The sequence below is a fragment of the Diceros bicornis genome, chromosome 5, assembly GCF_020826845.1.
Source record: "Diceros bicornis minor isolate mBicDic1 chromosome 5, mDicBic1.mat.cur, whole genome shotgun sequence".
NCBI lineage: Eukaryota > Metazoa > Chordata > Mammalia > Perissodactyla > Rhinocerotidae > Diceros > Diceros bicornis.
In genome coordinates this window covers 78605109-78620086 of record NC_080744.1, presented here as the reverse complement: position 1 = coordinate 78620086, position 14978 = coordinate 78605109, and the positions used below count along the sequence as shown (strand labels likewise).

Here is a 14978-nt window from a genome sequence, read left to right as displayed (position 1 = left end):
TAAGGAGGTGAGCGGCAGAACACTGGCCTAAGGTCTTGCAGCAGCAGCCTAAGGAGCGGACAGCTCCAAACACTCTGAAGCTTCCACAGTGGAGGTACAAGCCTAACGCTAAGACTCCGCAGTCAGTTACACTGTGCACGGTTCCAAGGGTGAGTTAACAAGTCCTTTCGTCTTTCAAAAGCAACATATCCATGAATTAAAATACTATACAAAAATCAGTCTACAGTCATCTCTAAAGCCTATCTACAAAAAGGTAATAAAAAACAAAACAAAACATAAAACACCCAAAAGAAAATGTTTTTACCTTTAAGGGATTCACAATTCAACTGAGGAAGTAAGGCAGAAAACAAGAACAGTACATAAATGGTCCAAACAGTGAACATGTAAGAAAAATAAACAAGACATCTATCCAACAATGGCTATTTTCATTTTCCAGATGGCTCATGGTCATATGCTTTTCTGATCTGATTATAAAAGACTCTGACAATCAGTGCATTCATTATCGATCTAATAGTTAATCTCAATAATAGAAGTGCTGTTGGCATTGTGGATGGGAACAGGGAAACAGCTGAACCGACACACAGCCTTAGCACGGTGGCTGAGGCTTAGCAATCACTTAAGATTCAGAGTACAAGTCATTTCCTGACCTCCCTACCCCTACCCAAGCTCTGGTGACTTTCCTCTGAGCTCTCACAACCTCTGCTCTCCTCTACTCAAGCACTTCCCCAATGAACGAAACTGTCTAAGGGCAGGACCCCATCTTTCAGCTTTTTACTCCTTGCCAAGCAGCATGGAACATGCATTCAACACCTGCTAAACAATTAACTCATTGTTAGCCACAGCATTTCAACTCGTCCTCCCTCCCACCTCACAGATCCTTAAAAAGATCATGTCCCAGAGTTAGAAGAGAGAAAAGGCCATCAAGCCCCACTCACTGCACATCTTGCATCCTCATGACAAAGCCGCTGGCATTCCACCAACCTCAGCTTCAGCACAGCCAGAGATAGGAAGTCCACCACCTCCCAAGACATTCCATTTTCTGGCAGCTGAAATTGTTTGCAAGTTCCTCCTCAAGCTGGGTCAAAATCTGTCACTGCTATGGAAAGCGCAGAGCCAAGGACAGAGCTCTTTTTACCTCACTAGAGAACTCCTCCTAGGTTGACACCCAATCCACCCTCCATCCAGTTCCAAAGCTTAAATCTGTACCTCAATGTCACCAGTGCAGTCAGGTAGGCCCTGCTGCTTAGTGGTTAAAGGCACAGCCTGGGACTTGGACTCAGAATTCTTGCACTGCCCTTACTAGCTGTGCGACACTGGGCAAGTTACTTTGCAACTATAGTTTCTCATCTGTCAGGTGAAGATAAATTGGGACCTACTTGATAGGGTTGTAATGAGGAATGACCTGTAAGTTATATCATATATTAGTTAAGGATCTCAGTTGAAAGTGTCAGAAACATGTCTGGAGTTAGCTTAGCAAAAAGCATTCTGTTGCTTTCGTGTTAGGTGGACTTCAAGGAAAATGGAACCCAGGAACTTGAACACCATCAGAACTCTCCCTTGGTGTTTTGCCTCTGCCTCTTTCAAAGTGTGACTTCACTCTTTGGGACAGGTTTTCTGGAACTATGGCCTCTGGCAGCACTACCAAAAAGGAGCTCTTCCCCTAGTACCAATCTGAAAATATCCAGAGACAGACCTGTGCTCATGCTTGCAGTCTGGAGGTGGGTTACTATCCTTGCTGGCTGCACTTGAACCCAAGGCCAGGTGGAGTTGGGGAAGATCAATTTGTCGAAAGAGGGAGGGCGGGGGGTCGGCCCCGTGGCTTAGTGGTTAAGTGCAAGCGCTCCGCTACTGGCGGCCCAGGTTCGGATCCCGGGCGCGCACCAACGCACTGCTTCTCCGGCCATGCTGAGGCCGCGTCCCATATACAACAACTAGAAGGATGTGCAACTATGACATACAACTATCTACTGGGACTGTGGGGAAAAAAAAAGGAGGAGGATTGGCAATAGATGTTAGCTCAGAGCCGGTCTTCCTCAGCAAAAAAGAGGAGGATTAGCACGGATGTTAGCTCAGGGCTGATCTTCCTCACAAAAAAAAAAAAAAGAGGGAGGGTGGATTTTTCAGAACACAGTAGCAAGACTTCCAGGCAGACAAAATAACTTATGTTCTCTGTGGGACTGCTCATTAAATTGCACCTATAATATTATAATAATCCCATCGAGCAGCTTCCAATTTATATTCCACAAACCAGGTATACTAAAAAAATAATTCAGGAAACTAACAATAAAAGGTTCTTAACCTTTTATTTCACTATTGTAACTTTTTTAAAGCCACAGCTATTATCACTATCATTTAACAAAAGAACATTCTACACCAAAGAAGTTGAAAGGACATAATCTCAGAATAAAGGACACTCCTTTATAACAAATCAATTTAGCTTTATGAAAAAAGCTGTATTTTTCTTAATTTTCTCAATTTGGCCAAGGGCTGGTAAAAACTTCATCCAGACCTGATGCTGGCCAGGCCCTGGCTGGAATCTGGGAACCCCTGATCCAGGTCACAATCTTCAACCTTGTCCACAGGCAGCCTGGAGCTTGCCCCAGGCCTTGCTGCGATCCAGGCACACTCCTCCTCCAGCACTTTCCACAGCTAGCACAGAGCCAGGCACCCAGTAGACACATGCTCACTGAACTGATCCACCAGTGCAGCAGCTATCAAAACACACGTAAACATAGTCTGGCAGTCCTTGCTCTTAACAAATATATGCTGGAACATATATACACACACATACATTTTAAAATTCATACTTACCTTATTTTCAAAAGGATTGGGGCAATTTTACACATATACAATACAACCATTAAAAGAATGAGATTCACGTCATGACGGGAAGAGGAACAGAAAGCCTGGGAAAAGGCTAGCTACTTTGACAGGGCACTATATTTCAATTCCAGGCTCAGATACAATTTTCTTGAGAAGTGTGGCTCTGGGAGAGAGCAGAGACGCATGGCATAAAATAACAGTCTTTCCCTTACTACTAAATCTGAGACTTGGTCTGTGTGTGTGCATGGCTAGGGTAGCAATTTTAGCAGGTAGTCTGAGGGGTCCTTTCATTCAGTCATTCACTCAATCAACATCTCAATGCACTATGTTAGACACCAGAGCCACAAAGCTGAATTAGGTACAGTCTCCATCTCAAGGAATTTCATGAACCAGGGAAACTGAAAATTACTAACATAAACCACAATCTAAATTAAATTACTAGTCAGTTTCATCTGTTGTCTCTGCTTAATACAAAATGAAGATCATTTGAAATTTAGCCTTGTTAAGTTCCAACAGAGCACTCGGTAACTGCACACAAATAAACAGTTTTGTGCTCTAATTTTCACCTGCTTATTGAATTAAAAGTTCAAACCTTGGACAACTGAAGTAGGATATCCTAGAACTCAAGGTGTTATATGCCAAAGCATAACATGCAAGCCTCCATCTCTGAACAATAGCGTCTTGTTCCGTGTGCCTGTGTAAAGCCACAGGTGACCTGGCCAAGTTTTCTCCTAGTTTCTGATGGTAGTGAAGGCCAGAACCATATTATTAAGCCCTCTTAGTGAAAGCCCTAACCTAGCCCAGGTCTTCAGATCAATACTTCAGTTACTTTCCACTTGTCTTCCAGATTTCATGGGTAGAGTAGTAGGCTGCAGGCCAAAGAAGCAACAGAGGTTCTAGTGGTAGTCAGAAATGCGACACGAGAGGTGAAGCAGGAAAGAGAGACCATGACAGAAAGAAACCAGGAAGAGTGTGGGAAAGCCAGGATAAGAAGGTCAGAACAGAAGGGGTCAGGAAGGAAGGCAAAAGACACACTAATTTAGGATTGGTTAAATGTTCTATAAGGAACAGGTCAGGTGCAAATAGAACTTGGGGTGCCAAAGCCATATGTATGCAAATTTAGAGCCAATGCAAGAAATTTAACACAGGTCAGAAGATGCAGATTTAGCTGTGATTTCTAGTACAAGTAAACCACTTATGCTCAGGAAATGGGTTTACATCTTCCCCAGAAACCTCTGATTTTTAGTAGAAAGGTAAGTTTTTAGTTAATTCTACAGAACAGATAATCCTTCATTGTAAAGTTCTTCAAGCTGATTGATATTTAGTAACACTTTTCATAAGCATATTTTAAATATAAAAATTAATTTAAAAAAATCAAGCATTATCATTTGTAGCAAAGACCATGTTGTTTATTAGTGTCAAATCATAATATCAGAAGTGTAGAATCAAAGCCTAAGAACAGGCTTGTTCAGACAAAGTAAAGGAAGCCAAAGCTCAATAGCTCACAGGCATTCATTCAAGATGAGCACTGCTTCCCACAGCTGACTTTCAAATGCCTCCAGTGACTAAGACTCAAACAGGACACACACAGGGAGCAAAGGTTACTTATTAATTCTATTGTTCACTCTGAGGAAAAGTACAAGGATTACTCCGTACACACTGATTGGGTAAAAAGCATTAAAAAAATCAAGAGAAAATATTTATACCTAACTCCTATAATAGAGTTTAAAACAACTTTTAAGTAGCATCTATAACATGGAACCACAGATTGATGTTTTTAATGTGTCTGTTCCTACTTAATACTTAAAATTTTAAAGCACAAAATTTAAAGTTTCTATATTTGTTTAATTACTACCCATAAAGTTCTGATCATTTTACTAGATTAAGCATTAAGTAATGACTGATACTTTACAATATTGATAGTAGCCATACAAACTGGTATTTGATTATATTTCAGGTTTAAAACAGGCTTTCCTAAGTATCTGGCTACTTCCCCCAATAATCATAGTAAACAACGGGCTTTTTCTAATTATTATACAATTGTTATACAATTCAAAATACCAGTCAAATAATATTTTTATATGTTTTAAAACTAAACTCCTATCTACCCCCAATCCCCACCTCTACCTCTAAGGCCCTCTGAGGTAAATGTTGTTCTAAACCAGTGCTTCTCCACTGGGAGGAAATTTTGCCACAAACGCAAAAAAAAAAAAAAAAAAAAGTTCTGGGAACGTCTGGAGACATTTTGGTCACAACTAGGAGATGGAGAAGGGGGTACTACTGGTATCTAGTGAGTAGAGGTGCTACTAAACACCCTACAACAAAGAATTATCAGGTCCAAAATGTCAGTAGTGGCTCTGCTGGGAAACTCCATTCTAAACTGAAACAAGTAAATTTGCAAACACAGCTGACAACTTCAAAAAACAATTGGGAAGTAATTCAAAGTTCACTAAGCTCTGTTATTGGTATAGAGACACAGACAAAATAAAAGTTGCTTTTCATCCTCCCTCATAAAATGATGGTTTGACTATTAATTATTAATGCATGAAGTTGCAGACAGACATGAAGGGCAAAGAGTACTTTCACTACCTAAGCAATTAAAAAAGAACTTTTAAAAAGCTTTTAAAAAGACTATTTCAGGAGACAAAAAAGGAAATGAGATAGAGATATTCTTGACAGTTTTCTATGATGCTTAAATTTTCAAGGACATACACCAATTAATCATTACTTTTTAATGCTGTTGTTTAGTTCTAACCACCTTTTTTTGCCCCCTCAGTCGTTACATTTTTTACTAAAGTTTAAAGTAAAGAGAAAAGTTAACCACATGGTACTGGTCGGTAGAATAATCTTAAACCAAAACTCGTTACTCAAGTATCTGTTAGAAATCTGTTTACCTGGTAAAAGGACTGGCTCCAATTTTTTAATCTTCGGTTCCGAATCAATCTTATCGTCAGTCTGAAATACATTAGCAAAATAAATCAAAATCAAAACTTTTCCCTCCCATGAGATACTAAAGCAAATTTTGTTTTCTAAGTGACGATATATGTGACAGACACGTATTCCCCCCACTTAAATTCTTTCACATTTTTACCGAGCTCTTTTTAAGATCTGGTCATTATCGACTTGGGAGGCTGACAATAAAAATATTACAACTGCCTATGCCGCTTCCAGGTGTTCAGATTTATGACAGGTACGTAACCTCTTCTACCAGGTGCCCACAAGCGAAGCAGTCACGCTGGCGGTCACAGTGAGGACCGCCGCGAGGCGAAGAGCTAAATCGATCCAGCTCCCTTGGGTCTCATCACGCGGCAAAACTAAGCACCGTAGGTCTTCAGGCAGAGAATGGCTGCGGCAGTCTTACAAGTTTCTACCGAGCCAGTGGGGGCTCCCGAGAAGGTGCGTTTCCCCGCGCCGGGGCTCTGGCAACCGCACGGCTGGGGACAGGGAGACGGGGTAGCCTCTCGGGGTTCCCCTGCTCCCCGGGGCCGGCCCGGCGGCTCCCCGGAAACACCAAGGAGAGGGGCGCTCGCAGGGAGGGGGTTGTTTACCTGGGGCGGCGGCAAGAGGTAGGACCTGAACGTGGGTCTGGGAGGCTTGAGGGAGAACATGGTGCCGCCGCCTTTTCGCCCCGGCCGGGACGCAACCCGGGACCCACCACGGGCTAGCGGCAGCGCTGACGCCTCCCGACGCCCGCGGAGTCAGAGCTCTCCGTGCGGCCGCCCAGGCCCCGTCTGCGGCCAGCCGGGCCGGGCGGACTGACGGGCGGGGACACGGCGGAGCGCCCGCCCGAGCGGGGAGGAGCCGGAGCAGAGTCGGGCCGACTCGGGCGCCGGGGCCCATCCCCGGAAGGAGCTCGGCGCCCCGCCCCGAGCGACAGCGCGCGCAGGGCCGGCGGCCGGCCGCTCGGCGGCTCGGCCGCGCTGGCGCCCGGACGCAAGGCTTTGCGCGGTGCTCTCGCTGCCGGGACTTCAGCGACGGCGCCGCAGGGAGCACAGCCCGGTAGCCATCTTGAGAGCTCAGCCTTGGGAGGGCGCGTCTACGGCGGCCAGCAGGGCTCACGGCGGCCCGCGGGGACCTACGGCGGCCCGCGGGGGCCACGGCGGCTGCGGGAGGCTGCCAGCCACTCTGGCACTGGGCACTGTGTGTAGCGACTGCCCAGCGGTTCTTCTCAGGCTGGGACAGCTCCATGGACTGCTGCTCGTTAGTTACCCAGCTCGCGCGATCATTGCTGTTTTAAGTCGTTAGGAGGAGCCCGGAGCGGGGAGAAGGGGACTCTGGCGCCCCGGACTCATCCAGTCACACTGCGCCCAGTGTGTGAGGGCCCGGCACCGGGAGAGTGGACTGGTGCAGCCAGCAGTGACCGGGATCAAACGTTCAGCACGATTTGTACTGCATGTGATAAAGCCCCTTAAAGGTCCCACATTTGGGGAAGATTTTCTTCCATCACCTCGTCTGTTGTTTTTCCGCAAAGCTTTGAGACAGGGATGTCCTACCAGCTGAGCTGACTGCTGATTTCCGCGGGATGCGGAGACTTGCGTGGGCTGTGGGGACTATTGACGGATGACATTGACAGGCAATCCAGACTCTTCAATTTAGTTTATGACTTCTACCCTCCTTATTAAAACTTAATGTGAAAAAGATATTAAGCAAGTTACCTTCCTTTCTTTTCTTGCCCATCCTCACATGTAAAGATACTAGTGAGCAAATAAATGATCCAAGCCCAGCAAGAGTAAGGCCCTAGCGCTGGGGGGTGGGGGGTGAGGCGCGAGGGAGTCTTCAATAGCCTATGGACCGAATAATCTGCCCATTAATTGCAAAGAACAGACGAAATTCAGCATATCAAGGACAGGGCATTTCAGAACTCTTAACATATTTCTGAATTAGAGCAGCCTTTGGGGGAAGGGGATTAGTGACGTTACATTTTGGTGATCTGTTAGTTGAGACTAGATCCTTCTTATGCTTTGAAGAATAAAACCCTAACCTAGCATTTTATAAATAATGTCACAAGGAAGCTCCAATGTGGCCATACAAATCACAACCATACTGACAAGTGTTGCTAATGGAAACACCAAAAAACTTACAGATTCAAAAGATTGCTTTTTTCCTGAAAATAATTTATCCTGGATTCAGAACGCTGCTGGTCTTTCTGGTTTACTTGTTTGAGTGACACATGATTCTATTTTGCTAGGGAACCACAATTGTGCTTTTAAAATGTTAAGTCCATTAGGTGGTTATAGGTGTTAAAAATGCTGTTGTGCACATACATTTTAAAATTTTTATGAATAGTCTGTGATTTCTCTACATAAAATGGATTTTTAAAAAAAACTCATAGAAAAAGAGATCAGATTTGTGGTTAACATGGGGCAGGGGGCGGGGGGCAGGGGGTGGTGGCAGTGGGTGATTGGAGAAAGGTGGTCAAAAGGTACAAACTTCTAGTTACAAGATAAATAAGTGCTATGGATGTAATATACAGCATGATGACTATAGTTAACACTGTTGTATGATATATATGAAAGTTGTTAAGAGAGTAAATCCTAAGAGCTCTCATCATAAGGAAAAAAACCTTTTTTTTCTTTTTTTGCTTTCTTTTTTTATTGTATCTATAAGAGATACAATATTTGGGAGGCTAAATAAATTTATTACGGTAATCATTTCACAATACATGTAAGTCAAACCGTTATGCTGTACACCTTAAACTTATACAGTAGTGTATGTCAATCGTATCTCAATAAAACTGCGGAAAAATAAATGGATTTTTTCCACAAGTGGAAAAAAGCAATATGTGGATATTTCTTTATACTTTAATGACTTACTATGTGATTTGGGTTTTGCTGTACAGGTTTTCTTAGGATCTATAATGCTAATGTGACCATACAGTTGAAAAGTAGAAAAACTCTGATTTCTAGATTTGTTACTGACGTAACCCTAAATATTATGACACTTTCAGACATGTAACTGTATTCGTCTGCTTGGGTTGCCATAGCAAAATATCACAGACTAGGTGGCTTAAACAACGGAAATTTATTTCTCACAGTTCTGGGGCCTGGGAAGTCCAAGATCAAGGTACAGGCAAGGTAGATTTCTGATGGGAGCTCTCAGACTGGCTTGCAGACAGTGGCTGTGTCTTCACAGGTGGAGGGAGAAAGAGAGTGTGCTCTGGTGTCTCTTCTTATAAGGGTGCTAATCCTGTGGGATTAGGATCCTATGACCTCATTTAACCTCAATTACCTCGTAGAGGCCCTATCTCCAAATACAGTCATGTTGGGGGTGAGAGCTTCAACATACAAATTTTGGGAGGACACAGTGCAGTCCATAACACTAGTCTTGTAGCTTCTTCTCATCCTGATCTTCTTGACACTCTGTATTTATGGAATAGTTGACTATTCCCTTCTTTTGGCACTATTTTGTTTTCCTCCTATTTTTCTGACTCTGTTTCCATTATTGGTTCTTCTCTCATGGAGGATAGTGACATTCCCTATGGATCATTTCCTTTTCCCTGTGAAAAGAAAAAAAAGAGCTAACATTTCTTGAATGCCTATTAGGTGCTAGGTACATTATATATTCGTTCATTCAGTTACCAAATTTGTATTGAGTGCTAACTTTGTGCTAAAACGATCCAGACCACTAAGAAGACAAAGTTCCTACTTTCCTGGCATTTTCATTATGGGTAGAAAGATATAGAAAAATTAATGTATAACATGTGAAATGGTAACAAGTGCCAAAATAAAACACGAGAAGGATGAGAGTTCTATTTTTTGATGGGAGGTGGGGTGTGGTCATGGAAGGCCTTTCTGATAAGGTGACATTTGAACAGAGGCCAAAGGGAGTCAGCTGGAAATCAGGAGGAAGAGCATTGTGGTCAGAGGGGATAGCAGTGCAAATGCCCTGAGGTGAGAGCCTATCTGGTGTGTTTGAGGCCAGTGGGTGAAAGCAGCCTAATCCAGTGTGAGAGGAGGTCAGAGAGAAAGAACAGGCCAGATCACATAGGGCCTGAAAGTTAAGAAGCTTTTGCAACATTTTGAGCTGAGAATGACACGATCTAACTGACAATTTAAAATAATCACTGCCACTGCTGCAGTGGTACAGCAGGGTGGACGCTGGGAGACTAGTCGGGGCTATTAGAATAGTCCAGACAAAAGAAGCTGCCGGTGGTGAAAGTGGAGGAGGTTAGAGTGGTTATGTATAATGTCTACAAAACTCTGCCATTGCCTGGGACTATTAAGCAATTTAAAAAATCTGTATCTTGGGGGGAGATTCTGGGAAGATGACAGCAGCAGCATAATTGTTCAGTCTCAACATAAACACAGAGAAAGCAACTATAAAGTAAAACCAGAAACCCCTGCACAACATCTACAACAAATCTAAGTGAAACAGTATCCCCATGATCTCCAATACGTAGGCAAGTGGGAGCAAAGTCCCATAGCAGTCACAAGACCTGTGGTATCAGCACAGGGAATCAGTGAGGCAGCTGGAGAACTCCAGAATAGCCAGAAGGTTTCCACTGGAAGGCCCAGCCGGTCAGGTTGAGAACAGCAGGTGAAATAGGGAGGGGTGTTTGTCATCTCCAGTAGCATGAGCCTGCAAGGGGCTCCTTGTATGCCCTGAAGGGACTGGAACAACATAGCTGTGGGAACTCTTGAAACTGACCTACCAGGGCTTCCTTAAGGGGCCCACACTGAGAACAATCGCTGGGCATGGAAACAAAATTGAGCCAAATAGAGACAGAGGAAAAAGAAGGTCTAGAGAAAACTGGAGGACCAGAAAATCTCCAAAAGTAAGCTGACTTAAAAAATTTTACTACTACACTAGAAAAACAGAAGAGGTTCTCTGTGAAGTTAGAAAAGCAATCCTGAAAATTGCCTCCTTCAAAAAGTTCCAGAAAACCAATTTCATGTAAAAATAAGCAACAGGAAAGTATGGAAGTCAAATCCATAGAAGACTACTATAATGAAAAAGAGAATAAGAATAGAATGGCACTTCTACAGACAATAAAAGCACAGCAGAAAGACATGTCCCCTGAGCAGATCAAAGCTGACAGCCACTATTGAAGAGACACTAAGAGAATGATATGAACGAACTATGTAAACCAGAATTAGCAACACTCAAAAGGAAATGAACAAACTCAGGATAGAATTAGAAAGAAGAGAAAAAATTATTTCAGAAATAAAGACCAAGCTAAAATAAACCCAAGGGTGAGTAAATACATTTGTTGTTGCCTGAAGAGAAGTGGAAGATGAAAAGGAGGAAAATTTTAAAAATCAATGAAGAGAGATTAAAAAAAGATCAGAGAGAATGTGGCAAATATTGAGGCTAGGCAAAGGAGATCCAGCATAAAGATAATAGGAGTCCCTGGGAAAAAAGGGAGGAGGGGGAATAAGGAAACAGAACAAATACTACAAACTATAATTTTTACAAGAAAAGTTCCTTGAAATAAAAAATATATATATTTGCAACTACTCATTGAAAGAACACACTGCACCTGAGAAAATCAGCCTAGAATTATCAACACTAAAACACATTCTTGCAAAACTACTGGACTTTAAAGAAAAAATAATGCAATTTTTTTGTGTATCTAGACAAAGGGAGCAAGTGGCTTTTAGGTGAAAGAAAATTAGATTATCATCAAACTTTTTGGCAGCAATGCTTTATGCCAGAAGAAAATGGAGCAACATATTTAAGGTACTCAAGGAAAGAAAATGTGAGTGGATAATAATTGCAGTGGATTGAAACACATCATGTATGTTTAAACCCATGAGATCATAATGGTATATATATACATATATATTTTTTAAATCTATCAGTCACTTTCAAAGGATAAGAGAACCAATTCAATATCTTGAAAACTGGCAAATAAATGGAAAAAAATTAATCATTATCCTTGCAGTACAGTATGGACTGTACCACTGTATAAGCAAACAGTAGGTGGAAGGAATTATCTCTTTATAAAGTATTCTAACTAATAAAAGAAAAAGAAATAATAAGATTCGAGTATCACAATTTTCAACCTCCTGTGAATTAAGAGACCTAGGCATTGAGTATCAATAGCCGCTGACATCCCAAAGAGAGACAAGTAGACATATGTGCCAAAGGATGAAAGAAGCAACACGGGTCAAACAGCCTTGCCAAAGGGATTGAACCTAAGCCTGAATAAGCCTCTGAATTCTCCTGCCAACTTACAGGAACAGTGGGACATGTCAAACTGCACATGAATATTCAACCAGTAAAATTTAGACTGTGGGAAACTTTGCAAGACAAATAGCCCATGTTCTTCCACAGATAAATTGTAAGGAAGAGAAGGGATAGAGAGGAAGCCAGCAAATGAAACAAAACAAAACAAAAAAGAGCGAGAGACTAAACTATAGTGCTAAGGAACATTCGGGTGATAAAACTATAATGAAATGCAAGTGTGCTGATTTTAAAACAATCTGCAAAATTTTAAACACTCCTCCCATATAGGACCCCTCCCCTTGAATCTGGGCTGGCCTTAGTCACTCACCTGTAACCGAGAGAATGCAATGGAAGTGACTCTGCATGACTTCTGAGGCTAGGTCATGAAAATGATGACATTACCTCCTTGCTCGCCGGGACACTCACTTTTGGAGCTCTGAAGTACTATGTAAGAAATCTGATTTCTCTGAGGCTGCCATGCTGTGAGGAAGCCCAGGCCACATGGAGAGGCCATGTGTAAGTGCTCTGGTGGAGAGCTCTAGCTGAGATTCAGAGCCCAGCTGACAGCCAGATCAACTCCCAGACGTGTGAGGGAAGATGCTTCTGGATGATTTCAACTTCTAGCTGTTGAATCACCCCCAGACTCCAGCTGAATCTTCCCAGCTTAAACACCATGAAAGAGAGAGAGTAGTGTGCTATAGCCACTGGCTTGCAGGAGCCAATTGTTAGCATCTTTTCCCAGCTCCACATTCAGTGATGTCACCTGGGTAGCTTGAGATTGGTCATGGTAGGAATATTCATACCATGGAAATCAGCAAACACTACAAATTAGGGGGCATTTCTGTTGTGCTTTGTCTGAATTCCTGATCTACAGCATCCACGAGCATAATAAAATGGGTGTTTTAAGCCACCTAGTTTTGGAGTCATTGTTTTACAACAAGAAAGTGATTACTATAAAAGGATAGTGGTTACTTTTGCGGGGAGGAAAGTGGTTGGGATTGGAACTTCTGAAACTTCTGAGGTGGCTGGCAAATTCTATTAATATGGGTGGTGGTTATAAGGATGTTTCTCTTACAATAATTAAATCATTTATTTGTTTTGTGTTATTTTCTGTATCAGTTTTATAATAAAAATTTCTTTGACTCAGTGTTTTTTTTTATGTGGGACATAGTAGGATGATGACTTCATTTCTCTTTATTTCCAATATATATCCAGCAAAATGCATTTTTGATATGGAATAACTCTATGACAACACTAACAGTTTAATTTTAAAATTTGGAAGCCTAAATTATGGAAACATATAGGAGCCTCATGGTGATACAACATATATTCAGAAAATAAGCAATCATACATTCTTAAAGGAGCAAGCCATTTATAATGAGGTCTTTTGATAGTTAAATTAACTCCCCTTGATCAAATTAAAAATGAGCTTACTTTAAGTTTGTATCAAATATCATATTGTAACATTTACAAGTGTGCCAGAGTTTATGGGATATAAGAATAAAAATCTTCTTCCTATGTCTCTTATTACGTTTTACATAGAACAGAAATATACTTCTAATTTATTTAGTAAGACAATTTTATACTAAATGCTTTGAACATACACAATGTTCATGTTTTAATGTACTAGATACTGCTAGATTTGATCAGATTGAACATTAGTCCCTAACATTTAGTTTCCCATATTTAGCAAAATTAGAATGATATTGGAATAATAATAACATAATAACAAGGATCCTGGCACAGTGCCCTGCATAATAGGCCCTCAATATTTGAGTTGTACTGACTTGGAAGCGTAAATAAATAGTTATATGGTATGATTTCAGGTGTGCAAGAAAGGTCCCTGCCACGAGTTCTGAACTTCCACATTTAGTATTTACTCATTTGGGTCTGTAAGACAAACATCTTCAGAAAAAAATCACATCCCCTTCAACCAACCTTGACAGGAAACAGGCGTCACAAATCCCAGAGAGACTTATGGGAACGGATTCAGGTCCCATACCTGAGGTAAGGGGGGTGCTGTGTATGAATGGAGAACTGGAGAATTCCAAAGATAAGCTTTGCCTTTTTAAGACCCGCTTTTTTGAGCTGTCATAGGTTCTCCAGCTTATTCTGAGAAATCTCTTTTTCTAGGATGTGGCAAAGGGCTGAAAGTTTTCGTGGCACAAAAGCAAAGATTTAGGAAGAGGTAAATGTAATGAGTTAAGCATTGGCTCAAATAACACATGTAGCAGGACTGATTAAAAAATCTCGGTGTAGTGCTATACAAATAAGCAATAGTTTTATTTATTAAATAAATGTTATCATTTATTAATTTCAAAGCCCCATCATCCGTGCAACGGCATACTTTTTGATAAATCCAGCCCAGTTCAGGGATTCTAATCTATTAAAATCTCAGTCTCATTTAGATGTTAGTTATCTCTGATCGCTACCTTTGGCATAACTGCAGTGAACTCTCTCTCTCTCTCTCTCTCCTTCCTTGCCAGTTTATGGCAATATGACAGTCTGAACCTCAGATGAGAATGGGTGTAATGGTCTCCTATTTTGTGATCATCTCCCATTTCTATCTGACACCCCTGCCCCCCACCCACCACCAATTCCTGGAGACTCTACCCAATGGTTCTTTCTGGGTAGGAGGCACTTCACCAAAGTAACAGCTGTTAGTTAGTCAGTCCAGCCATGATGCTGGCCTCTATGTGTGCTCCTGAGACCTCACAAGTGATGTTCTTGGGGGATGGTGAGGGTCCAGCTCTAACTTCTGTGAATGTTGGTGGCCTCTGCTCTAGCCAGAGAAGACCCCTTTCTGCCCCTTTCGTACAGTCAAGAGTGGTGGTGCTAGGGTGGCCTTAAGGGTTCCTAGGGAGTGCGCCCTCTCCCCGACCCCTGCTTAGGGGGCCGAGCACTATGGTGGGTCTTTGAACTTACATTGTTGAAGCACAACACCCTGTGTTCTCTGCCTTGAATAGTCTCTCTGGTTCTTGATAATT

General features: G+C 42.1%; 1 protein-coding gene across 1 annotated transcript in view; it reads right to left on the bottom strand.

Moving 5' to 3' along the window:
- Positions 1-6700, bottom strand: part of MTMR10 (myotubularin related protein 10) — a 48526-nt gene extending 41826 nt beyond the window's left edge. The window contains exons 1-2 of the mRNA XM_058542274.1: positions 6372-6700; positions 5718-5778 (exon numbers count right to left, since the gene is read on the bottom strand). Coding sequence (XP_058398257.1) covers positions 5718-5778; positions 6372-6431 — 121 coding nt within the window. The 5' untranslated portion in view covers positions 6432-6700. The remainder of the gene's footprint in view (positions 1-5717; positions 5779-6371) is intronic.
- Between the last annotated feature and the right edge of the window lie 8278 nt (positions 6701-14978).